General features: G+C 47.2%; 1 protein-coding gene across 2 annotated transcripts in view; it reads right to left on the bottom strand.

Moving 5' to 3' along the window:
• The window catches only part of PALS1 (protein associated with LIN7 1, MAGUK p55 family member), a 39,063-nt gene extending 20,214 nt beyond the window's left edge, over positions 1–18,849 (bottom strand). The window contains exons 1-6 of one of the 2 annotated variants that reach the window (XM_061577943.1): positions 18,727–18,849; positions 12,230–12,488; positions 10,944–11,119; positions 8,846–9,054; positions 1,322–1,399; positions 243–389 (exon numbers count right to left, since the gene is read on the bottom strand). In XM_061577943.1, coding sequence (XP_061433927.1) covers positions 243–389; positions 1,322–1,399; positions 8,846–9,054; positions 10,944–11,119; positions 12,230–12,423 — 804 coding nt within the window. In that variant the 5' untranslated portion in view covers positions 12,424–12,488; positions 18,727–18,849. Of the gene's footprint in view, positions 1–242; positions 390–1,321; positions 1,400–8,845; positions 9,055–10,943; positions 11,120–12,229; positions 12,489–18,718 lie in introns of both variants that reach the window. The other variant, XM_061577951.1, reaches the window with a different exon arrangement.
• Positions 18,850–22,445: the final 3,596 nt, after the last annotated feature.

Here is a 22,445-nt window from a genome sequence, read left to right as displayed (position 1 = left end):
TCACGCTGCAGAACAGGGGGAGATCATACAAACTCCTCACTCATGCTGCAGAACAGGGGGAGAACATACACACTCCTCACTCACTCACTCATGCTGCAGAACAGGGGGAGAACAAACAACTCAGCCATAGAAAGGTGCCTGAGACTGGAATCGAACCCAGGCACTTCTTGCTGTGGAGCACGCTTTATAGATCGGAGCGTGGCCTGATTTGAGGAGGGCCATACCCGGCCACGTGCACGTACCAGCGGCACGTCGCGCGCCTTGTCTATGCGCACCACGCGCACCGTCTCCTCCCCGTGCTGGGACAGCCGCTTTGTCCACTCGCCCGCCAACGTCGCCTCGGTGGACATCTCCCGCTGGGCCACTGCGTCGTGCACAAACAGCATGGCCTGCGCAACCAAACACGCAGCGACTCGTAGTGCGATCACATCACGGAGATGATGACAATGATAATAACGAAAATATAATTTGTAATGAGCACAATATTTTGTTCGACAAACGTGACCATGACTCTGAGAAGCGGAGGCAGGCTCGGTGTCGCTCACAAGCCGGGCGAAAGAGACGGGGCCTTTCAGTGTCTCTTAAAGGTCGGTGTAGATTGATCGCTGCTGCTGTGAATGTGCAGGGGGATATAGTAGCCACGTTCCAGATGGAGAAGTCTGCTATGGAGAAACAACGGCCAACAGTGACGGTGGTCCTGGTGCTTATTGTAAGAGGAGGAGGATGTGGCGAGTAGCACTGCTGCTGCTGACAGTTCTACCATGAGCTGCAGTGCAGGGTGACAGGAGCGAGAAGAGATGCAGTGGATGACTAAAAGTAGAGGCACGGTGGCATAGGCAGGCGATCTTGCAGATGAACTTTCTGTGGCAATGGGAAGCCAGTGGAGGGAACTGAGATAGTTTTTAAAACGCTGTGGGAATGGGTTCCTTTGCTATTATGGAGGTAAAACACGAGGCACAAACAGCACAGATGTTCCAGGCCACATCACCCAGTGCTCAAGGCACCGCGGTGTGCAATGGCTGTCTGAATAACCTGACAGGGCGTGCCTGTGCGTACGAGCGACCCGGTTTCAATTCTTGCTAACGGCCAACACCAGTGACGATAATCTGAACCGGTCCTGGGCCTCCCCTAAATCGACTCAGCCTCAAATGAGTATATGGTGCTGTGTGTACACATCGCCACTGGGGAGACAAAGGCGGTCAGGCGTGGTGCTGGTCACCCACCCCCTTGTGTGCGGTGCGAACTTCATAGGTGCTCGCTAACAGCACGAGCCCGAACAATCTGTTCAGGCTATGCGGTGGATCTTTGTCTTTGTGTGTACCTGGAAGTCACTTCCTCCCAGCAAGGACCGCAGCTCATGTCCCTCCTTCTGATGGGACGTGTTCAGGTGATTTCTGACCTAGTGAAAGACAAAAACACAAGAAGTTTTTAAATGTTATCATTATTTGATGTGCACTCAGAACAACAGGTAATGGAGGTGGACCTCACACCACTGCAGCATGAAGGGCCTTCATTTGAGAAAGATTAAAGAGACCTTGGAAGGGGTGGGTGGACCCCCAGTTTACCCCGCCATACACTTATCTCCTGATCGACTGTGGCACACCAGTCTTTTTACTGCTGAGTGGACATTCGGTCGGAGGGATTTAATAAACACACAGACCACAGAGTGAGACCACAGATACCACACAGTGATGCCGCATATAAACACTACACACATACCCACAAAGAGAGTGAGACCACACATACACACAGACAGTGAGACCACACATAACAAACACAGACCACACAGTGACAACACGCATACACAACACAGCGACACTACATATGTAGTGAGTCCAACTGAGTCGCAGACGTTGTCTTGGGAGCAACACTATTTATTACATAAACTCAACTCAACACAACATAACGTAACCTACACTGGGGTGTTGAACCCCCATCTAACCACGCTATGGCAGAACTAGACACAGTCACGCTATCCCGGTCCAGACCACGAGCTGGGTCCCGGACCGCGTGGATAGAGGCTTCTTCAACCCGACGTGGATCTTCACTCACCAACAGTCAAGAACCCCGAGCCCCACACGGGGCCCCCTTTATATCGGCCCGGGCTGGGGCTGGCTCCGCCTCTCGCCCCGTCCACCTTCTCGATCTCTCTGGCCCTTTCCCGAAGGCTCCCGAGAGCTCCTTTATGCCACGTGACCACCCAGCGCCCCCCATCCACCGGTGGCCCCCCTCCAATATCATCCGGTCACGTGTCGGCAGGTCAAACAGCGTATCATGCCCCAATGTAACGATGGCTGGCTGACACTCTCTCTTGCTCCCTCACCAGGAGCCCGCACCGCACACTGCACGTGGTACCTCTGCGCTAACCAGCGCTCACCCAAGCCCCGCTAGGGCCGGCACTACGCCCAGGTAAGCGGGCTGCACATAATGACAACATGTTCTTCGCCGTGGCCTCGCAAGCCCGGCACCACACAGTGACATTCACAGTCACTACACAAACAATACAACAGAGAGTGACACAACACATAGAATACAACAGAGTGACACAACACACATAAAATACAATACACAGTGACACCATACATACAATACAACAGTGACACCACTTATAGTGCCACCGCATGCACTCACGTATTGTTAGGCTTGCGTTTGGTCCTGCTAAGGTAACACGCACTGGATGAGACACGTCCACACGGCCGACATCCTCACTGGCAATGTTCTTTGTCACCACAACGCCTAACCAGTCTCCCCAAGGCGGGGGAGGTCACACAAATGCGTCGATATGCACACAAACCTATGGGGATGAAGTGATTTGTTTTTAAAATCACATTATTACGTAACATGATCATTAGTGCACTTGTAATCACGCGGGCATTAGTCGGTGTGAGGACGCACAGTGCACGCCGCCGCACAGCTTTCTCTATTGTTTATTGAGTTTGTGAGCCAGGCTGGGCCAGGATTGGGCAAGGACACAGCCCCACTTTTCACCCAGGCAACTGGAGAGCAGAGACTTAAGATATTTCTTGACTTAATGTTGTAACAATTCCATAGCGCACAATACCAACCACAGTGGGTCTTCGCTTTAACGCGTTTTCACGCAACACGTTTTCTATTCGGGGGAAGACTTTTGTGCGCATCGCGGAACGCGCGTCCGTTGTAAAGCACATCCACTGTGTCGCGCGTCTGTTATAACGCAGTTTTGGAGCAGTCAATGATGAACTACTTTCTTGAGCTGCGGGGCTCAGTGGTATGGGAACTCTGGAATAGATGCACGGAATGATGTAACACCCAGAGTGTAACGCCACCACTCACCCCTCTACCCCAACCCACCCCCACAACAACAAGCAACAACCACCACTGCCTCAGCTAAGTGAAATTTTGTTGCATTAATGTTATTTTTAAAATATTTAAAGAATTTTATTTATAAAAATATATAATTGTTAAATCTCCATCCTCTCTCTCTCTTCCCCCCCTCTCCCTCACACACACAGCATTTTTTTAAAGTGACCCTTATAAAATTCTGGCGTGGAACCCAACCCCCACCTTTTACATTATTTCTTATGGGGAAATAGTTTTCGGGAAATGCATTTTCAATTAGCGCACCACTTTTTGGGGAATTCATATACAGCGTTAAACAGGGATTTACTGTAAACAATTCTAAATAATTTAAATAAGATTAGATATTACATTTTTACTTAAAACTTTCGTGACTGCAGGAATTCATATTCTTTGGTTCTTTTGGTAAAGTCACGTAGATAGAAAAAATAATTAAAATAAAGTGAATACAAATATCACGACGTTTCGATCGAAACACAAGCGGTCATCATTAGGAAAAAGGGTTAGCCTCTAAAGGCAAACTGTTTATAAAGGTTTGGAGATGGGCGTAGCTCAAGTGGATCAGCAGCACCAGCAGCATGGGCGGGGCAGCAGTGCCAATGCAGCAGCAATGCCAATGCAGCAGCAATGCCAATGCAGCAGCAATGTCAATGCAGCAGCAATGCCAATGCAGCAAAGGGCCACTAGGAAATCACTGCACCCTGAACCACACACCACACTGCTGACGGTCGAGGTTGATTGACAAGAAAACATAAGTCAAGTCATGACCCAAAGTGGTTGATGACATCTATACAATGATTGCTTGGTCTATAACCTTCCTCTCAGTTGAAATTGTGTCTGTGTCTGTATATATAGATGGCTTCATGAACGAATCTTTGTTGATAGCCAGTAGGCTTGCAAAGTACCATCATCTTAGAGAAATACATTTTGTGTGAGCCAGCCGCATTAAAATAGACCAAACGGTTCTCCTTAAAACCTTCTGCTGCTAGACCACCCAGATTATATGGCTTACCAAAAATCAATAAAGAAGGTACACCCCTTCATCCCATCGTCTCCACCTTTGGCTCTCCCACCTACAAACTGTTCCGATATCTGTCTGAGACGTTACAGCCATTCACTGGTAGGACCACCTCTTCTGTACTTAACTCAGCTCACATGGTATCGTCAATTAAAGACATCTCACTGTCCCCAGGTGATTTATGTCAGTTTCGATGTAGTTTCTTTGTTCACCAAAGTTCCTGTGCCTGATCCCATCGCAATCATTGAAGATTTGGTCCAACAAGGATTGAATGCTGATGTACCGGCCCTGGTGAGACACTGCCTCACCAATACATACTTCACCTGGAATGGAACATTCGACAAACAAACTGAAGGCACTCCAATGGGTTCTCCATTATCTTTGGTTGTAGCCAATATTTTAATGGAAAAATTTTAGACGGACTCCATCCAGGCATCCACTCTACGCCCGTCCTTGTGGAAGAGGTATGTGGATGACACGTTTGTCATCTGGCCACATGGCCGACCGGCTCTAAACGAATTCCTCAACCACATCAATTCCATACACCGAGCCATCAAATTCACCATAGAGGTAGAAAAGGATGGCATGCTACCTTTCTTGGATGTCCTAATCAAAAAGAGACCAGATGGCTCAATGAGCCATTCTGTCTACAGGAAAATAACCCATACTGACGCCTACCTAAAACCTGATTCCCACCACCATCCATCCCAGAATTCCCTCATCAAAACGCTACACCACAGAGCTCAATGTATCTCTGACCATGAACACCTAACCAGTGAACTCAAACACGTACACCAAGCTCTCAAGGCGAATGGATATTCTGACTACACAATCCGCAAAGCCATCACCCCAACCATGAGGAAGGAGCCACCTGAGGATCCAATCAAAACCATTACCCTGCCATACATAGCAGGGGTAACGAAAGAGATTTCCAAAATCATGAACAAACACAAGATCCAGGTCCGATTTAACACAGTACATAATATTTGTAATCTGATCCCATCTATGAAGGCCAAGATTCCTGACATGCAATAGCCCGGCGTCTACAAATTAAGCTGTATCTGCGGCAGTAGTTACATTGGGGAAACTAAACGACATGTCTCGGACCGTGTTCGTGAACATAATACAGATTTGAAACATGGTAGGACCAATACTTCTGCCGTGGCTGATCATTATTTTCATGCGGCTGGCTCACATGAAATAGATTTCTCTAAGACGATGGTACTTTGCAAGCCTAGTGGCTATCAACAAAGATTTGTTCATGAAGCCATCCATATCAACCACTTTGGGTCATGACTTGACTTGTGTTTTCTTGTTAATCAACCTCCCCCATCAGCAGAGTAGTGTGTGGAGCTGGGTGCAGTGATTTCCTGGTGGGCCTTTGCTGCATTGGCATTGCTGCTGCATTGGCATTGCTGCCCCACCCATACTGCTGGTGCAGTTGATACACTTGGGCTATGCCCATCTCTAAACCTTTATAGTTTGCCTTTAGAGGCTAACCCTTTTCCTAATGATGACCGCTTGTGTTGTGATCGAAACGTCGTGATATTTTTATTCACTTTATTTTAATTTGTATTATTATTTTTCTATCCACGTGACATTACCAAAAGAAGCAAAGAATATAAAATTAGATTTTTTTTTTTACTTCAAATCTTATCAACGACCAGAAAGGACAATGATTGTGGTATGCTACGCTCTAGGAGCACACCAGGGTCTGCAGAATGCGCCAACGATGAGGAGTGGTTAAGCTTAAAACAGTTTAAGTGTTTGTGTCACTGCCAAAAAATGTGGAAGTTGGAAACGACGAATCTCTCCATTAGGAAAGGAAGACCAGTCACATGACCTTGGCTTGGCCGGTCACTGTGATGACGGCACGAGAGATGATGTAGAAGGAGCGGTTTGAGAGATCAGCGGAGAAGCTGGAGAGACGAGGTACTGGAGACACGTACAAAGTCTTGTACGTTGGAGTCTCCGGCGACGTGATTATATTTTTGTCTTGCGCATTACAGAGTTTTGCATTACACTAGGACCCATATTTAATAGAGGGGGTCCTTGTCTATAAATAGTTCACTTGCATCGGCTCAAGGAAGCCTGACACTGCTGACACTGAATGCCAAAACACAGTCCAGAAATTGCTTGTATTGAATCAATGCTGCTAAAAGTATACACTCCCAGAATGGCAATTAGCCTGATTGTATTTTTACGTGCAGGGCCAGATATGTGAAAGGGTATTGTCTAATTATAATAATAATGTCAACTTGCAACACGCCGTCCGCCGTAACAATATTCACTCACTCTCGAATAGAGAGAACGACTCAAGAGGTGCCTGGAACCAGAGGCAAGCAGGAAGGCAGCAGCCATGTGGTGAACTGGTGATAACAATTGGCCAAGCCGTGCATTCTTCCATGTATTAAGATGTTTTAAGCCATCTTCTTGGTTCTTTCGGTAAAGTCACGTAGAATGGAAATAATAAAATAATAAAAATAAAACATAATAAAATAATTCTCACGACGTTCCGGCCACAACGCAAGCAGCCGTCCTCAGGTGAAGACCAGGTCTGTCGGGGAGACAGCGTCTGAATGAAACAACACCACGCTTGGAGCGTATATTTAAGCTGGGTTGGAAGGGGGGAAGGGCGCCTTGACAAAATAATTTGCATATCAAGAGGAATTTAGCATATTTATGGGAAATGCAGGTATGTGATTAGTACTACTTGTGAAATGCGTAGGAGGTGGGCGGGGGGGTTTCAAAGTCATAATTCGTTTAGCATTAGAAGAAGTTACAGCAGCAGAAGTTAGTGTAAATGCGATTGGTATTACCTTAGAGTCGCGGCATCTCTTCAGAAAGGTGAGAGACTCGATAAGCTGAGCCTTCTTATCACGGAGCTTGTTGAAGGCTCTTAAAGTTTTATGGAATCCCACCCCGTAGTGGCGGTTAAATTTAGCTTTCGTGACTGCAGGGATTCATCTTCTTGGTGATTTAAAGCTTTCGTGACTGCAGGGATTCATCTTCTTGGTGATGAATCCCTGCAGTCACGAAAGCTTTAAATCGAAATTTAACCACCACTACGGGGTGGGATTCCATAAAACTTTAAGAGCCTTCAACAAGCTCCGTGATAAGAAGGCTCAGCTAATCGAGTCTCTCACCTTTCTGAAGAGATGCCGCGACTCTAAGGTAATACCAATCGCATTTACACTAACCTCTGCTGCTGTAGCTTCTTCTAATGCTAAACCAATTATGACTTTGAAACCCCCCCACCCACCTCCGACGCATTTCACAAGTAGTACTAATCACATACCTGCATTTCCCATAAATATGCTAAATTCCTCTTGATATGCAAATTATTTTGTCAAGGCGCCCTTCCCCCCTTCCAACCCAGCTTAAATATACGCTCCAAGTGTGGTGTTGTTTCATTCAGACGCTGTCTCCCTGACAGACCTGGTCTTCACCTGAGGACGGCTGCTTGCGTTGTGGCCTAAACGTCGTGAGAATTATTTTATCATGTTTTATTTTTATTATTTTATTATTTCCATTCTACGTGACTTTACCGAAAGAACCAAGAAGACGAATCCCTGCAGTCACGAAAGCTTTAAAACGAAATGTTTTAAGCCAATTAATGAGTGCATACTTCCCACGTATGCGAGTTGGCAAGACTCCCATACAAACGGAATAAGTCAAGTCCCCATTTGCTGTATCGCCATCTCCTGGAAAACCAGGGGATGGCACTTCGATGCCCATGGGAAGGGAGTTTCACAACATTTTGTGTTATCCACCAACCCTCGCTGCCTCCATAGTGCTGGACTACAGGCGTGCGCCACCACTGTCCGGCTTTCCATTTTTTATTATCGTCGTCACAATGACGTGAATGATTGGTTTCTTTCATGTGTTATAAAGTATTGGAAATCTTCAGGTGTGTAAAAGCAGCAGCAAGATCAGGAGAACTTGGGAGTGGGCAGGATCCATGGCCAGAGGAGAGGTCATTGACCGCACAAAGGAGATCTGCATCCACAACAGCCTTGGCGGAAACCAGATTGCACTTTGTTTTGATTGTCCTGGAGACCACGGAGGCAGCTACGAGGTGCAGCTGTATCATGTTTGCCGCCTGTTGGACAGGATTTGCAGTTCGAATTCGGCAGGCCCCCCCGGTCATTACTGCAGATGTATTAACTGTAACATTCTCCATGCTGTGCACGATAAAGATCACCACGGCATCATTCCAAATGAGGTCACTGCGTGCCGGCGTCAGGGTCAAAATTTGAATGATTGACTGCACACGACTACATTTAGATTACACACAGCAACATCGCCCCCTATTGCTATACTAGCACAAACTGCCTGCGAAACAAAGCGCCTTCCTTCGCGATGGTCTTGCGCTTTTAGAACGTGCCAATATATCTGCATATTATTGTACTCATGAGATTTTCTGAAAGGGTGGGAGGAGGAGAAGACTACGTACGGCAGGAGCGCGTTGTTTGTACAGATGCAACTCACGTCTTGGGCGATCTGCTGGGCGTTTCCGCAGCGGGGGAAGGGTGGGCTGGGCCGCTTCATGTAGAAGGCCACCGCGTTGTGGATGCTCAGCGCTTTGCGGAAGTCGGCCGACTGCAGCAGCTGGCTGAGCACGTCCAGGTCCTGCGCACTTTGGTTGTCCTTCAAGAGGTTCTGCATCAGCTGCACCGACGTCTGCAGCTCGTCCAAATCTGGGAGAACAGCGCGCAAGCATATGTTTGGTGGGGGGGCGGAGCGCATTTTCCGCTTGTTACAGGAGGCCGAGTGGTTTAATTCCGGCAGGCAGCCCAAGTGAATATTGTGGGTGGATTAAACTGAAAAAGTACGTGCCGTCTGTTTCAGTGTGGTTGTTAAATTAAACTAGTTTTATTTTACCAGGTAAGACCCACTGAGCTAGAGTAAAACCTTGGATTGCTCGCATAATTCGTTCCAGAAAGGTGTTCGTAATCCAAAGCAATCGTATATCAAAGCTAATTTCCCCATAAGAAATAATGTAAACTCAGATGATTCGTTCCACAACCCAAAAATACTGTACTCATATAAAAATGATTACTACAAAATACATTTATATATTTTTTATTATTTAAATGTAATATAAAGTAATCAAATGTATTAATTAAATGCAATCGTGGCTGGTGTGAGGGAGACGAGAGAGAGGAGAGGAGGGTTATTGTGTAGGACGACTTTCACTTGCAGTACAGTTACTAAAGAACAGTCGCTACACTTGGACACAAAATAAAAAAAAATGCTTTACGCACACACACGTGGTCACAACACTATAGTAAACAGTATACGATCGCACGGATGTTGACTATACGAGTGAGGCACGCCGACTGAGACCGAGCATGGGAGACGTTTACCCACAATCCCGAAGCGAGAGAGAGAACCATTGGCTCAGTTATGATCACGTGACGCTCGGCAGACAAAGCGTATACTGTACGTACTACAGTACTCGTATTGCAAGACATCGCTCGTTTATCAAATTAATATTTATTTAAAAAATTTGCTCGTCTTGCAAAACACTCGCAGACCAAGTTACTCGCAATCCAAGGTTTTACTGTATATGGTTATTTTTCAGAAGCCACTTGGCAACAAATGATAGTTCAACGAAGCGGCTCATCATTTGGAAATTTATAGCAGCCAAACACACTTAAACGCACGTTTATAAATGTGGGGGAAGAAAATCCATGCGTTAAAAGATCCTGTGATGTCGTTCTACATGAGTAGGCCATTGTGTGCCGGCGTCACCGACCAAGTTTGCCAAAAAATATGAAATATCATGGCAAATTACTCGATTGGAGTATGCACAGCAATCAGTTCCCCCAAACTGTGACTACTTCTCCTGGACCCTCTTGAAGAAAAGTCACGAGGCTTTCCTGGGTAAACATGCATCATAATAATGTTTTAAGTTTCCTTTATTTAACCAGTGAAAACTCAACAGACAATGATGTTCACATGGACGAGATTGACACGGGTGACCAAAATGATAAAAGCCATAATATACAACAGCAAGTACGAAAATCAACTCAATAGAAATCAGAACCAAATAAACAACCACGTGACAGAAGATATCTAAAACAGTGCACTCACATAAATAATCCTGAATAAAAATAACTTCCCGTTACAAAGTATGGCCCAGGCCAATTCCCTTTAAGAACCACTCGTGGCAAAAGTGGGTGACAGAAATATCAACACCGGCGATGGACCACGGCGAGTCATCCGGAAACTATGAAAAGGTTTTACCTTTTCTGGCAATAAAACAGGCGTTAAGATGTTCAAACACCAAATAGAAACCTTTGGCAAGAAATCAAGTCTGCATTAACCACACGCAATTGTGGTGCACATGCAAACAACATGCAAACAACCATCCTCTTATAATATATGCATTGTATTTGAAACTGATTGGCCTACACCAGAAACAGCAATCTTTTGTTTGCATGTTCACCACAAGTACGTGTGGTTAATGCAGACTTAACACCTGTTTTATTGCCAGAAAGGGTCAAACCTATTCTTATTTTTCATACTTTGGTATTAGCAAAAAGGTCCCATGATATCATCCAGAACTGTTAGCTGCACCCACCTAGGATGTGAGCCGCATTCCAACCAGCAGAGGTGGAGAGGACAACGCCTTCCTCCTCCTGGTCGAAGTTGGGGTTGTCGATGCCGATCTTGGGCGGAACTTGTGCCAGATGCTTTAGACGGATCGAGGCATTGATGTCCAATTCCCGCAGCTTCCGCTCCTCTTCCTCACGCCGACTGTCGCCGCACATGCGCGCACATTCTCGTCGTTAAATAAATTACTCAAGTCCGGGATAGCATGCGGCAGTCATTGCGCCCTCCTGGAAAACCCAATGCCCGCTTGCGTGCAGGCCGGGTGCCGAGTCATCTTGCGCTGCAATTCGTGTCTGTGTGTTCGTGTCTGTGTGTTCGTGTCTCTGTGAGTGTCTCCGTGTGTGTGCGAATCTGTGTGTGTCATTGGAGAGCACAGGTGATTCATCTCTACCGGTCGTCTCAGCCAACCCATGACAACTGGGTGTGACCTGTGACCTCCTGTCAGCGAGTCTTTGACACTTCACGTGGCCTCAAAGTGCACCTAGCCTGGCACAAGCGCTGTGGTGACATCTCCATGTCTTGTATGTGAGTATATTTACATCTGTGTGTCTGTGAGCTGCACTGTAATACCACCACCCTGTGAGCTGCATTATCACACTCTGTGAGCTGCACTCTAACACCTTCATACGAAGCTAGGCTCCTCTGGCACAGGCCTTCGTGAATGTGCAAGATTACCCCATTTCTTGGCTAGGGTTTGTATTCGTGCCTCCTGTCACTGAGAAGTCACCAGCAGCTGCCAATGTTTTTCACACCACCGTTTCGCTGGGCATGGATCCCAGAAAATGATGTTGCGACTTAGGTGGGTCGTGAGTCAAAAACTTTGGAAACCCCTCTGCCCTACTGCACTGATGGCAAACTACTGCCCCCCTGGTGGTTAAATGTAACATTTTATTATTATTCCGCTTGTCAATCCAGGGAATCCTCACCGAGCCTCAAGACATTTTTTTTGGAGGGTCCTGTCAGGTTTAGCAGTAAGTAGGGGGGGCAATCCTGCAATGTGTGTAGTCAAAAGTCAGTAATCTGCAGGTAATATTTCAGCATTGGGACGTTTGGCCAACACCAGTTACATCGTGTTTTCTTAAGCTATGACAGCAAACCGGAGAACTCAAAGGACACCCATGCAGAACGAGGGGAGAAAGAACATACAAAACGTCATGCAGAGAGGCGCCGAATCAGGAAGCTAACCCAGGCCCTCCTTGCCATGGAGGCACGAGCATTAACCACTGTGCCCGCCACCGCTGCCATCCTCGTTACCGGCGCATGTCGTCCTGCTGCTGCTTGATGCGCTCCAGCTGCAGCGAGCGGAAGCTCTGCTGCACCGCGTGGGTGCGCGGCCCCAACTCCGCGGGGCAGTCCACGGCCATCTCACGGTGTCCCTCGGCCCCCCCGGCCACCGCGTCGTCATCGTCGGCCCCCCCAGGGTGGCCATTCAGCTGCGCCGTGCTCATCCTCGGCGGTTCGCAACGCGCCCGGATTCAAGAAGCACGCTCTTTTTTTCTTTCTGGGCCCACTCCTGGAAAAAGTCAACATTGAATCCACATTTTTATTAAATGTCACTCAACATTCTCAAAACAAAACATGCGCGGGCTCCTCGGAACCCTGCAAGGCAGTGCCAACATCTTTAATCTCCTCACAGAAATTCTTAAAAGCATCATCTTGTCCTGCCGTGCCAATCGCCTCTCCCTCCATAACTTCCTGGAGCAAGTTTGATATGGTTTACATAAAGGCTAATCAACTGACACGACCTCTGTGTGCAGTTGAATAGGTATTCTGCAGAAAACAATATTGAAGCTGATATTTCTTCAAAGGTATTTTTTCCACAAACATGCAATTCTCTCCACGATGTGGGCCCTGTGGTAACGTGTCCACCACTTGTTGCAGAGGTTGCGGGGGTTTTGTGTCCAACTGGCTGCCCTGGTTAACGAGCCCGTGGCGTCATTCAAGAGACGAGTAAGTGGGCCATCGTTTCCTGGTGTCATGGTCAGAATTTGAAAAATGACTCGCAAACTCCTTCATTGGGAAGCACGTAGCAATCGTCGCCTCCTACTGCCAAAACCGAGCCGGACGTTCTAGAAAAAAAAGGTGAAACTCGGCCAAGGCTTTCCTGGGTAAACAAGCATGGTAATAATAATAAAGTCATGCCAACACGTTAAGCATCTCTACTATGCCCAGCAAGATGTACAGGGCGATCCATGCCCAGATACGCTTGTAAATAATCTGGAGGAATCAGAGAAAACTAATTTGATTTGAAAGCCTCGACACGTCTCCCATCAATGTCATTCAATTCTCCCCTCTGTAAGGTACGGGGCAATCCGCCTCTGCAATATTAAATCACCAATTGAGAAACACGGTCATGAGAAATCGGTGGAGTGTCTATAAATTCATAAACCAGGGATGGTTAATCTTGAAACAACGTGAATAATGATATCCATGTACATTTATTCCGTTGTGGATTGATTGGTCATGCCATAGAAATCTGCAATCTCCATGATTTCACATGAACTCCAGTCATCCTCGCAGGGGCTTTTGGCTAATCATGGAACAAAGACATTCACTGCATCGCGCAGCGCTTTCAGATGCTTTTCTAAAATGCTCTTCCTTCTGATATTAGGACACCACCGGAGCTTTGCACTGTTAAATTTAGATTGAAAACTCATTTCTTTATAACTGGTTTGAGTTTTTAGTTTGTTGTCCTTCCACCGCACCTCCAATTAGCATGATTGACTACATACGGTGTGAAAGAATTTCAACATAAATACATCCAGAGCCACCAACGCTAGAGAGCTCCACCCCGCTCTTGTGATATTCCGCTTGGTGCTGGGATCTCCCCGACTTCTCGGGGTCCCCAAGGGGATATCGTGGAAATACTCTAGACACAAAGATGGGATCCGGGTCCCGTCAGTGTGGGTTGGGGGAACCGCAGGGGGAGGGGGGGGTGTGCTCAGGTGAGAGCCTCTCGTGAACTTGCTGGGGCGGAGAGCAGGCGCTGGGCTGAGCTCTGACACCAAGAGCTGTGTTATAGGGGTTCTGGAGTGGCGCTCTCAATGGTTTATGGGGTCTGTGTGTGGAGGGGGTGATGCAGTTGCTTCACAGGGCTTGGTTTACAGTCTGTTTATGCGATTTACAGGAGTGGTTCTCGACATTCCTGGATCGGTGGAACCATAGTCCAGCCTCAAAACAATTCTGACAGACCACCATTCATGAACAACATATTATTGAATATTAAAACGACTCCAAAAGTGCTGTCCAATATGTTTTAAAAAATCCATAAATTGATTGACTTGTTTTTATAAACACAAGTACAACGGGCAGTACAAAATAAATGTATTTTTTACTCGTAATATCTGCAACATATCCGCAGACCACCGGCACAGTTAACCAATTGTTCCGCAACCTTGAACAATTGGCTTACTGCGCTATTCGCATACCAGATGCTGTCTCAGACCTGCACAATCTTTATATATCTTCCTGACTTCTGACCCAACTTCAACACACACAGTTGACGTTACTGCACTAATCGTCACATCTGACCACTGTCTAATCACTGTAGGGGAAGCCCTACATCCACTTACGTAAAAATTAACAAGGCAAATGATGCATCAATGTGCCTCAGCTGTTACTGTAATTACACTACTGGGCGTTGTGAACATGTATCCCCAATTTCAGCACTGAATGGGAAAACTAACTACCACCGTGGTTCAAACCCTAACTTTAACCCCAACTCCCCAGCAGCAGTCTCTTCTACATAAACAGCATATAGTGGAACTGTTGGCCTCACCCAGTTAGCTTTCGTCCACGCTGTCAATTGACAAAGCTGTTTCAAAATAATTGAGCGAAACTTAACTTTTCACCGATGTGTAATTAACCTGCATCTAAAATTCTTCACGCAAAAAAGACAAGGCCAATCTCTGTGGCTCATCTTTTTATGTTGGACAATTCGACCCCTGATGACAACGTAACATTTCACCTGCAGCGATTCCTTACAACGGTTGTGTATTAAAGTAAATACAATTCACCAGCGCATGATGTACATCGGCTAACTGTCCAAATGTATAACCTCCGAGTTTTGTGGTTTCGATGGCAAACCGTGTCTTGTGATTTGGATTGTGAGCTCCAAAACTTGACACAGCTCTTTTAAGGCTCTACAGCAGTGGTTCTCATCACCTGCTTTGGCTACTGCTGCAACCACCTTGTTGAATTTGGTTGCAACAGAGTAGTACCCTCCCTTGCCTGGACCCAAAATGGTTCTGAGAAATAGATGTATGAATAATGAACGTTAGTATTTTAACCAATTGTCCATTTTGTGAGGTATCATCCGAATTAGCATGTCACCACATACTATGTTGTTGGGGGGCACCTATGGCGCCCCCCAACAACCTAGTTACTCTATAATCAACAATCAGCTCCTCCATCACGTGCAGACAGAATCATGTCTTCGTGATCATCGACATGAGTTCCGTCAAGCATGATCCACCGGTGGCCCGTCAGCTTGCGTAACTCATGTTTGGAGAGTTGAAGTTTTGAACGTTTGAGAAGAGTCTACGATCAGAGCCCTTGGCATCTGTAAAGCATCGGATCGTGTCTGGCATCCCACACTACTTGCCAAGCTACCATCATTTGGCATACACTGGAATTTACAAGCTCGGGTTTTTAGCGGTCTGATGCATCAATACATTCAGCAGTAAAGTAGCTGATCAGGGTCAGTCTGATACATTCGTCATTCACTATGGTGTTCCGCAAGGCTACTTTGTCTCCCATATAATTGTATTCTCTTCATTATCTTCCTCTAACAACATAACCCACTCCTTTGCCGACGATGGTAGACTTCGTGCATCAAACTCATTCAAATCGCAAGCTAAATCGACATTTAGCTGCCCACTGTGCCGATCCTTCACTATCACCACCAACTTTAACACAATTCTTGATTGCATTGACACAAATCTGGTCACGATCAACTAATAAAACCCATTCAACTATATGATAAACGACTGACAGATCCACAGTTCATCCCTTCATATTTAAAAGTTACATACTGACCCATAGTGAAACCATGAATCTGCTTAAAACAACAATCTCATCTGACCTGTCATTGAATGAGTATACAGTATTACGATCTGGCAGAAACACTCCCCAACACTCACCCACACATTCTCACCCACCACAGTTACACTCACTCACACTCCAAAACACTCACTCATAATGACTCACACTACCCTACACTCACTCAACACTCTACAACAGTCACTCACACTTATGAACAGACTCACACTCACAACAACACCCGCCATTCGCCATAAAGTGGCAGTGATGTCACCACGGTGCCTGTGCCAGCTCAGGTGCACTTTGAGGCCACGTGAAGTGTCGAAGGCTCGCTGACAGGTCACAGGACAGACCCAGGTGCCATGGGTTGACCGACTTAGATGACTGGCCGATACACCACCTGTGCCCCCTCCTGTGCCAACTTGCTGTATTTTATCCACCTGGCACTCCGCTCGTTGTTGTGAGCATCGCTCCTCTGCCCTCCGTTGTTGTTGGAGGGCGACTGCCTCCAATTGCCCAGCAGCAGCGTCCTTCACGAGCCTCCTCCACAGAGGCAAATCTTGACACCGTTGGTACCAGTCGTCGGAAAGTCCACCCAGCTTCACATCCTCCCGCACGACATCAGTCCATCTCTAATCCATCTTGTGTCGTGCCCGTTAAAGTCCCCTCGATTCAGCCAAACAGAAGCTGCTTGAACATGCGGGCAAGGTGACATACCCAGCACAGCCTCGCCTGCTGGAGGAACTCACCGACGGGAATGTGTCCATATCTTTCAAGGATGTGTGAGCTCCTTACACAATCCAGCCTGGTTAAACCCAGGATAGATCGTAGATAGGCCTGCCTGAATGTTTCTGACAGGTACAGATATTCTACTAGAGAGGTCCACGTTTCACAAGCATAGAGAAGGGAGGGCATGACTGTGACTGTGGCCGAGAAAACCCAAAGCTTTGTGTGGAGTGACAGACCAGGTAGCTTCCACACAGCATTGTGCAGCCGATGTAAGATGCCTCCCCCGACTAATGCGGAGTGAGACCTGCTGTCAAACCGGAGCTAGTCATAAGCACACTACACTCACCCACACAGACACAAAGACAAATATCCCCCGTGTAGCCTTAACAGACTGTACGGGCAAGTGCTGTTAACGAGCAGCACCTATAGGCACACGAGGACAACACCACGCCCAGCCGCCTTTGTCTCCCTAGTGGCGAAATTTACACATCGCTCCAGGTACTCATTTGAGGCTGAGTCGACCTAGGGGAGGGCCAGGACCGGTTCAGATAATCGTCGCTGGGTGTTGGCCGTGAGCGGGAATCGAACCTGGGTCGCCGGGTTCGTAGCGCAGCGCGCTAACCGCTACACCACCGCTCCCCAAACAACTAACTCACCCACCCAGACTCACCCACACACAGACTCACACTCACCCACACAGACTCACACTCACCCACACACTGACTCACACTCAACCACACACAGACTCACACTCACCCACACAGACTCACAATCACCCACACAGACTCACACTCACCCACACGCAGACTCATACTCAACCACTCACCCAGCCTCACCCACTCACACAGACTCACCCACACAGACTCACCCACACACAGACTCACACCCACACACAGACTCACAATCACCCACACAGACTCACACTCACCCACACACAGACTCATACTCAACCACTCACCCAGCCTCACCCACTCACCCAGACTCACCCACACAGACTCACCCACACACAGACTCACACTCACCCACACAGACTCACAATCACCCACACAGACTCACACTCACCCACACACAGACTCATACTCAACCACTCACCCAGCCTCACCCACTCACCCAGACTCACCCACACAGACTCACCCACACACAGACTCACACTCACCCACACACAGACTCCCACTCACCCACCCAGACTCACACTCACCCACACACAGACTCACACTCAAACACTCACCCAGCCTCACCCACACAGACTCACACTCACTCACACAGACTCACAATCACCCACACTGACTCACGCTGACACAGACTCACACTCACTCACACCCACACAGACTCACACCCACACAGTCTCACACTCACCCACACTGACTCACACCCACACAAACTCACACTCACTCACACAGACTCACTCACCCACACTGACTCACGCTGACACAGACTCACACTCACTCACACAGACTCACAATCACCCACACTGACTCACGCTGACACAGACTCACACTCACTCACACCCACACAGACTCACACCCACACAGTCTCACACTCACCCACACTGACTCACACCCACACAAACTCACACTCACTCACCCACACTGACTCACGCTGACACAGACTCACACACCCACACAGACTCACACTCGCCCACACAAACTCACACTCACCGACTCACACTCACCGACTCTACACTCACAGACTCACCAACTCATACTCACCCACACCGACTCACACTCACCCACACCAACTAACACTCACCAACTCACACTCACCTACGACCGACTCATACTCCACCAATTCACACTCACCCACACCAACTGACACTCGCCCACGACCGACTCACACTCACCCACACAGACTCACCAACTCACACTCACGCACACCAACTCACACTCACCCACACACACTCACCCACTAAACAGACTCACCAACTCACACTCACCCACCGCTCCCCACTAAACACACTCACCAACTCACACTCACCAACTCACCTCTCGTCTCCTCGTCCTCACCTCTCCCCGTGACGTCATGCGGGTCACACCGCGCATGCGCGCAGTGACGCCCCGGCAAATGGAGCCTGGCAGGAGAAAATCGTTTCCTCGCGCGAATCGATTCTCTCTCCTGGCCGACACAAAGCAACGGAATCGCGACGCGAGAATCGTTGTTATGCGATTCGGCCTCGTAGGTGGTTGACTCGTGGTGCACGGGGCGAGCCGCGATGGAATCGATTCAACAATTCCTACCCCTAACGCTGGAGTCAAGGGGGTTAATCGTGTGCAGGTTTAAAATCGGATTATCGATTCGCGTTGTTGTTGTCGTTGCGTCTCATGGGGAAGAAAATACCCCGGGCCCTCTCTCCCCGCCCACTGGCAGTGGGACTCCTTGCCACTGGGGGGCGAGGGGGCCACTGTGGCCCCCGGGGTACACTCTACCCCCCCCCCCCAACCTCAAATACATAACGAGGTCGTCTCAGCACACAGAATCAGAATATTTATTGACACTGCAGGAGGAATCCGTTGAGCTATGAAGCTCTTTTTCACAGATGGTCCAGTAGGGGCACGGGGTAAGAATGTTACAACAACAAAATACAAAAGCACGATAGCAATGCAACGTACAAGAGAAGTAAACAAATCACTGCAAAGGCATAAAAATTCAACTAAACCATTTACATCCGATTCGGTAAAGCGTCCACCCCATTGGTGAATGTACTTTGCTGATGAGTCCTACTATTCAGGACGACACGGATCCTCAGTTGTTTATGAATGACTTTTCCTTGCCAAATGAATATTTTCCACCACTGGATCGGAGCTGTAAAAAGATGAGCATTAGGAATGTTTGTACAGCAATTGTTGCATTTAATTGCACGTGTTTATTCTGGAAGTGTTGCTGGGTGGTGGTGGCTATGCATAGAAAGGATGTGAAACTCCCTTCCCGTGGGCATCGAGGGGACATTTGCTTACCAGCAGGAGGTGACACTGCGAATGTGCCCCACACCTGTTTCATCTGTCCAGGAAAGAGTGTTTCTCCTCGCACGTGTGGGTATTCTCCGGGTTCCTCCCACGTATTAACTCTCCTTAATTTACCGATAGCACCTCAACAGATATATTAATATTCGACTGCAGCGCTTGAGAGCGATTGTTGTCACTGGCTGACCACGTGGCCGCCTTCCCTCTTGAGTGCAGAGACCATCACGCGCAGCGCTTTCAGATCCGTCTGGAACACTCTTCCTTCCGATATTAGGAAGACACTGGAGCTATGCACTTTGAATCTGCTTTGTGTGTTTTGTTTGTTGTCCTTCCCAGCACCTCCGGTTAGAACGGTTGGCTACGTACGGTGCGAAAGAAGTTCAACATGCATACATACAATACAGCGCGCTTTACAAGTTGATATTTTATAAGGTTTAACTTTTTAAATAACAGTTTACATTCATCGCACATGCATATGTTACACAACGTAGGCATTAAAGCGGGGGAGGCAATGCACAAGTGCAGAGCCACTCCTGAGTGATGGTGTTTCTATGGTGCTGAACGAGTTTTAAATCACAGCACATGGATTATTTACGTTGTCTAAAAGTGACAATGACCCCGATCATGTTAAAGTGCTGAATGAACCGTGTGCGTTTAAAAAGTTGCCTCTTTAGGGCCCACCGCACACGGGGATCGAAAGCCCAAAACCAGCTGGCGTGTAAGTGCTGCTCGTGTCGTGTCCAGCACTCAGCAAGCCACAAGCACTGCCAGTGGAGTGTACAGAAGCAGACAGTGATTGCTGAGCTGTCAGTGCCAGAAAGTAATTACATTAGTGTTGTTATTATTTGTACTAACTTGAGCATGCTCGTTGAGACCGACAATTGTTGACGATTTCAAGCATCACTATCGCTCATGATCGCAACCTGTCCAGGCTGTCCGGGTTTGAAATCCCAAAGCTGTCCGGGTTTGACCCGGACAGCTTGGGGATTTCCATCTGCGTTCATGTGGCAAAAATATACTTATTCCGCTCCTCCGATTAGTACGGTTGGCTATGTACGGTGCGAAAGAAGTTCAACATAATACAGATCTGGTATCGCTATTGTGTAGAACTTTGGGTTTTATCTGTGCAAAAGGTGGCATCCATATTATTGGTAATATCTGGATTTTGATCATAGGTCAAGACGTCACAACTTTGTTGAGTGTTGACTTAAAGATTTCGTGACTGCAGGAAATCATATTCTTGGGTCACGTAGATAGGGTCAAAGAAAATAACAAAAAACGACCGCTTGTGTTGCGATCGAAACGTCGTAGTTTTTTGTTATTTTCTTTGACCCTATCTACGTGACTTACCGAAAGACCCAAGAATATTTGTTGAGTGTTACTATATTATTTACATTGCAATATGGTCTGCACATTCATGTTATGACTTTTAAATGTCCACGAGGCCTCTTGTGGTCATAATGCAGTGTCGTGTACACTGGTAGTGACGTATAATTACGTGAGAACATACTATTATGACAGAACCATTTCGCGTACACAATGTGACGTTTTATCTTGAACATCTTTTTCGCGAGTATATGGCCTTGGGCTTTTAAAAGGGAGGTGCCCACTTGAGAACAGAATTAGGAAAGGCACTTGAGGGTGCCATTGGGTTTCTAACAAAATTAATAAAACGTCCCCCCGCCCTCGTGTGCAATGCGAACGTCACAAATCTCTACGCCGCATTCTCTTAACATGCTGTGTAGCTTTACATGGTGGTGGGCCACGTACACGACTCAGTGGGAAAACAAGAATGCTATACAAACTGAAAATAGGAAAGGTGTGGAGATGTCACAAATAATACCAGGCATTGTTACTTGAAGCATTTAATGTATTTTCGAGAAGGAAACGTTAAATTCGTTGTACTACAGCACTGCAGATCAATGTTAACGCGGATTTAAGACGTGGCTGGGTGGCTCAGCTGACTACGACTAATATGTGAGAGCAACTGAGCCAATGTCAGAGACATCCTGCATGGAAATCCGGGCAGCCGCCCACGACTAGATTTGGCTATGACTCCACAAAAGCCATGGCGTGTCATTTGATATTTCACCTAATTCTTATCGTGAATTGCCATAGAATAAAGACTCGAGGTGGAGTATATGAAGACGTGAGCAACCTATTGTGGACAAGATGCCAATTATTGGGTTGGCTTAAGAAGCCATTCTGTGAAGTTTCAAGAGTTCCACATATCAACTCTCTTTGCTCCCTGTCTCTGTGTCAGGTCTGTTTCTCTAAGATCTAAAAGTGAAATGTCTCTGAGTGAGATGTTTCTGTGCAGGATATCTGCGTAAAATGTCTCCGATTTAGATTATGTGAAATGTATGTGTATGTGTGAGATGTCCCTCTGTATGGTGTATTGTCTGTTGCTCTCAGATATCCCTGTCTCTGAATGAAATGTGTCTAAGATGTCTACATGTTAGATGTCTCTGAGTGAGATATATGTTTCTTTGAAATGTCCCTGTCTCGGAATAAAATGTCTCTGAGATATCTTCGTGTTAGATATATTGGGGTGCCACGGTGGAGAAATATTAACCAGTCCCTCCAGAAAAACGCAATTATGCGATCGCAAGATTCCACGCAAAATCAGCCAAAGTCCGCATATTTATGCGGGGGGCGCGTTTTTTCAAATACGCCGCACTTTCGCCGCATAAATTGCAGATTTCCGCGTGCAAAATATGCGGGCTTGCATGATTTCATAATCC

The sequence above is a fragment of the Lethenteron reissneri genome, chromosome 8 (assembly GCF_015708825.2).
Source record: "Lethenteron reissneri isolate LAM-NWPU_2019-01 chromosome 8, ASM1570882v1, whole genome shotgun sequence".
NCBI lineage: Eukaryota > Metazoa > Chordata > Hyperoartia > Petromyzontiformes > Petromyzontidae > Lethenteron > Lethenteron reissneri.
Note: the sequence above shows the minus strand (reverse complement) of the source record. Positions and strands in the feature narration are given on the sequence as shown.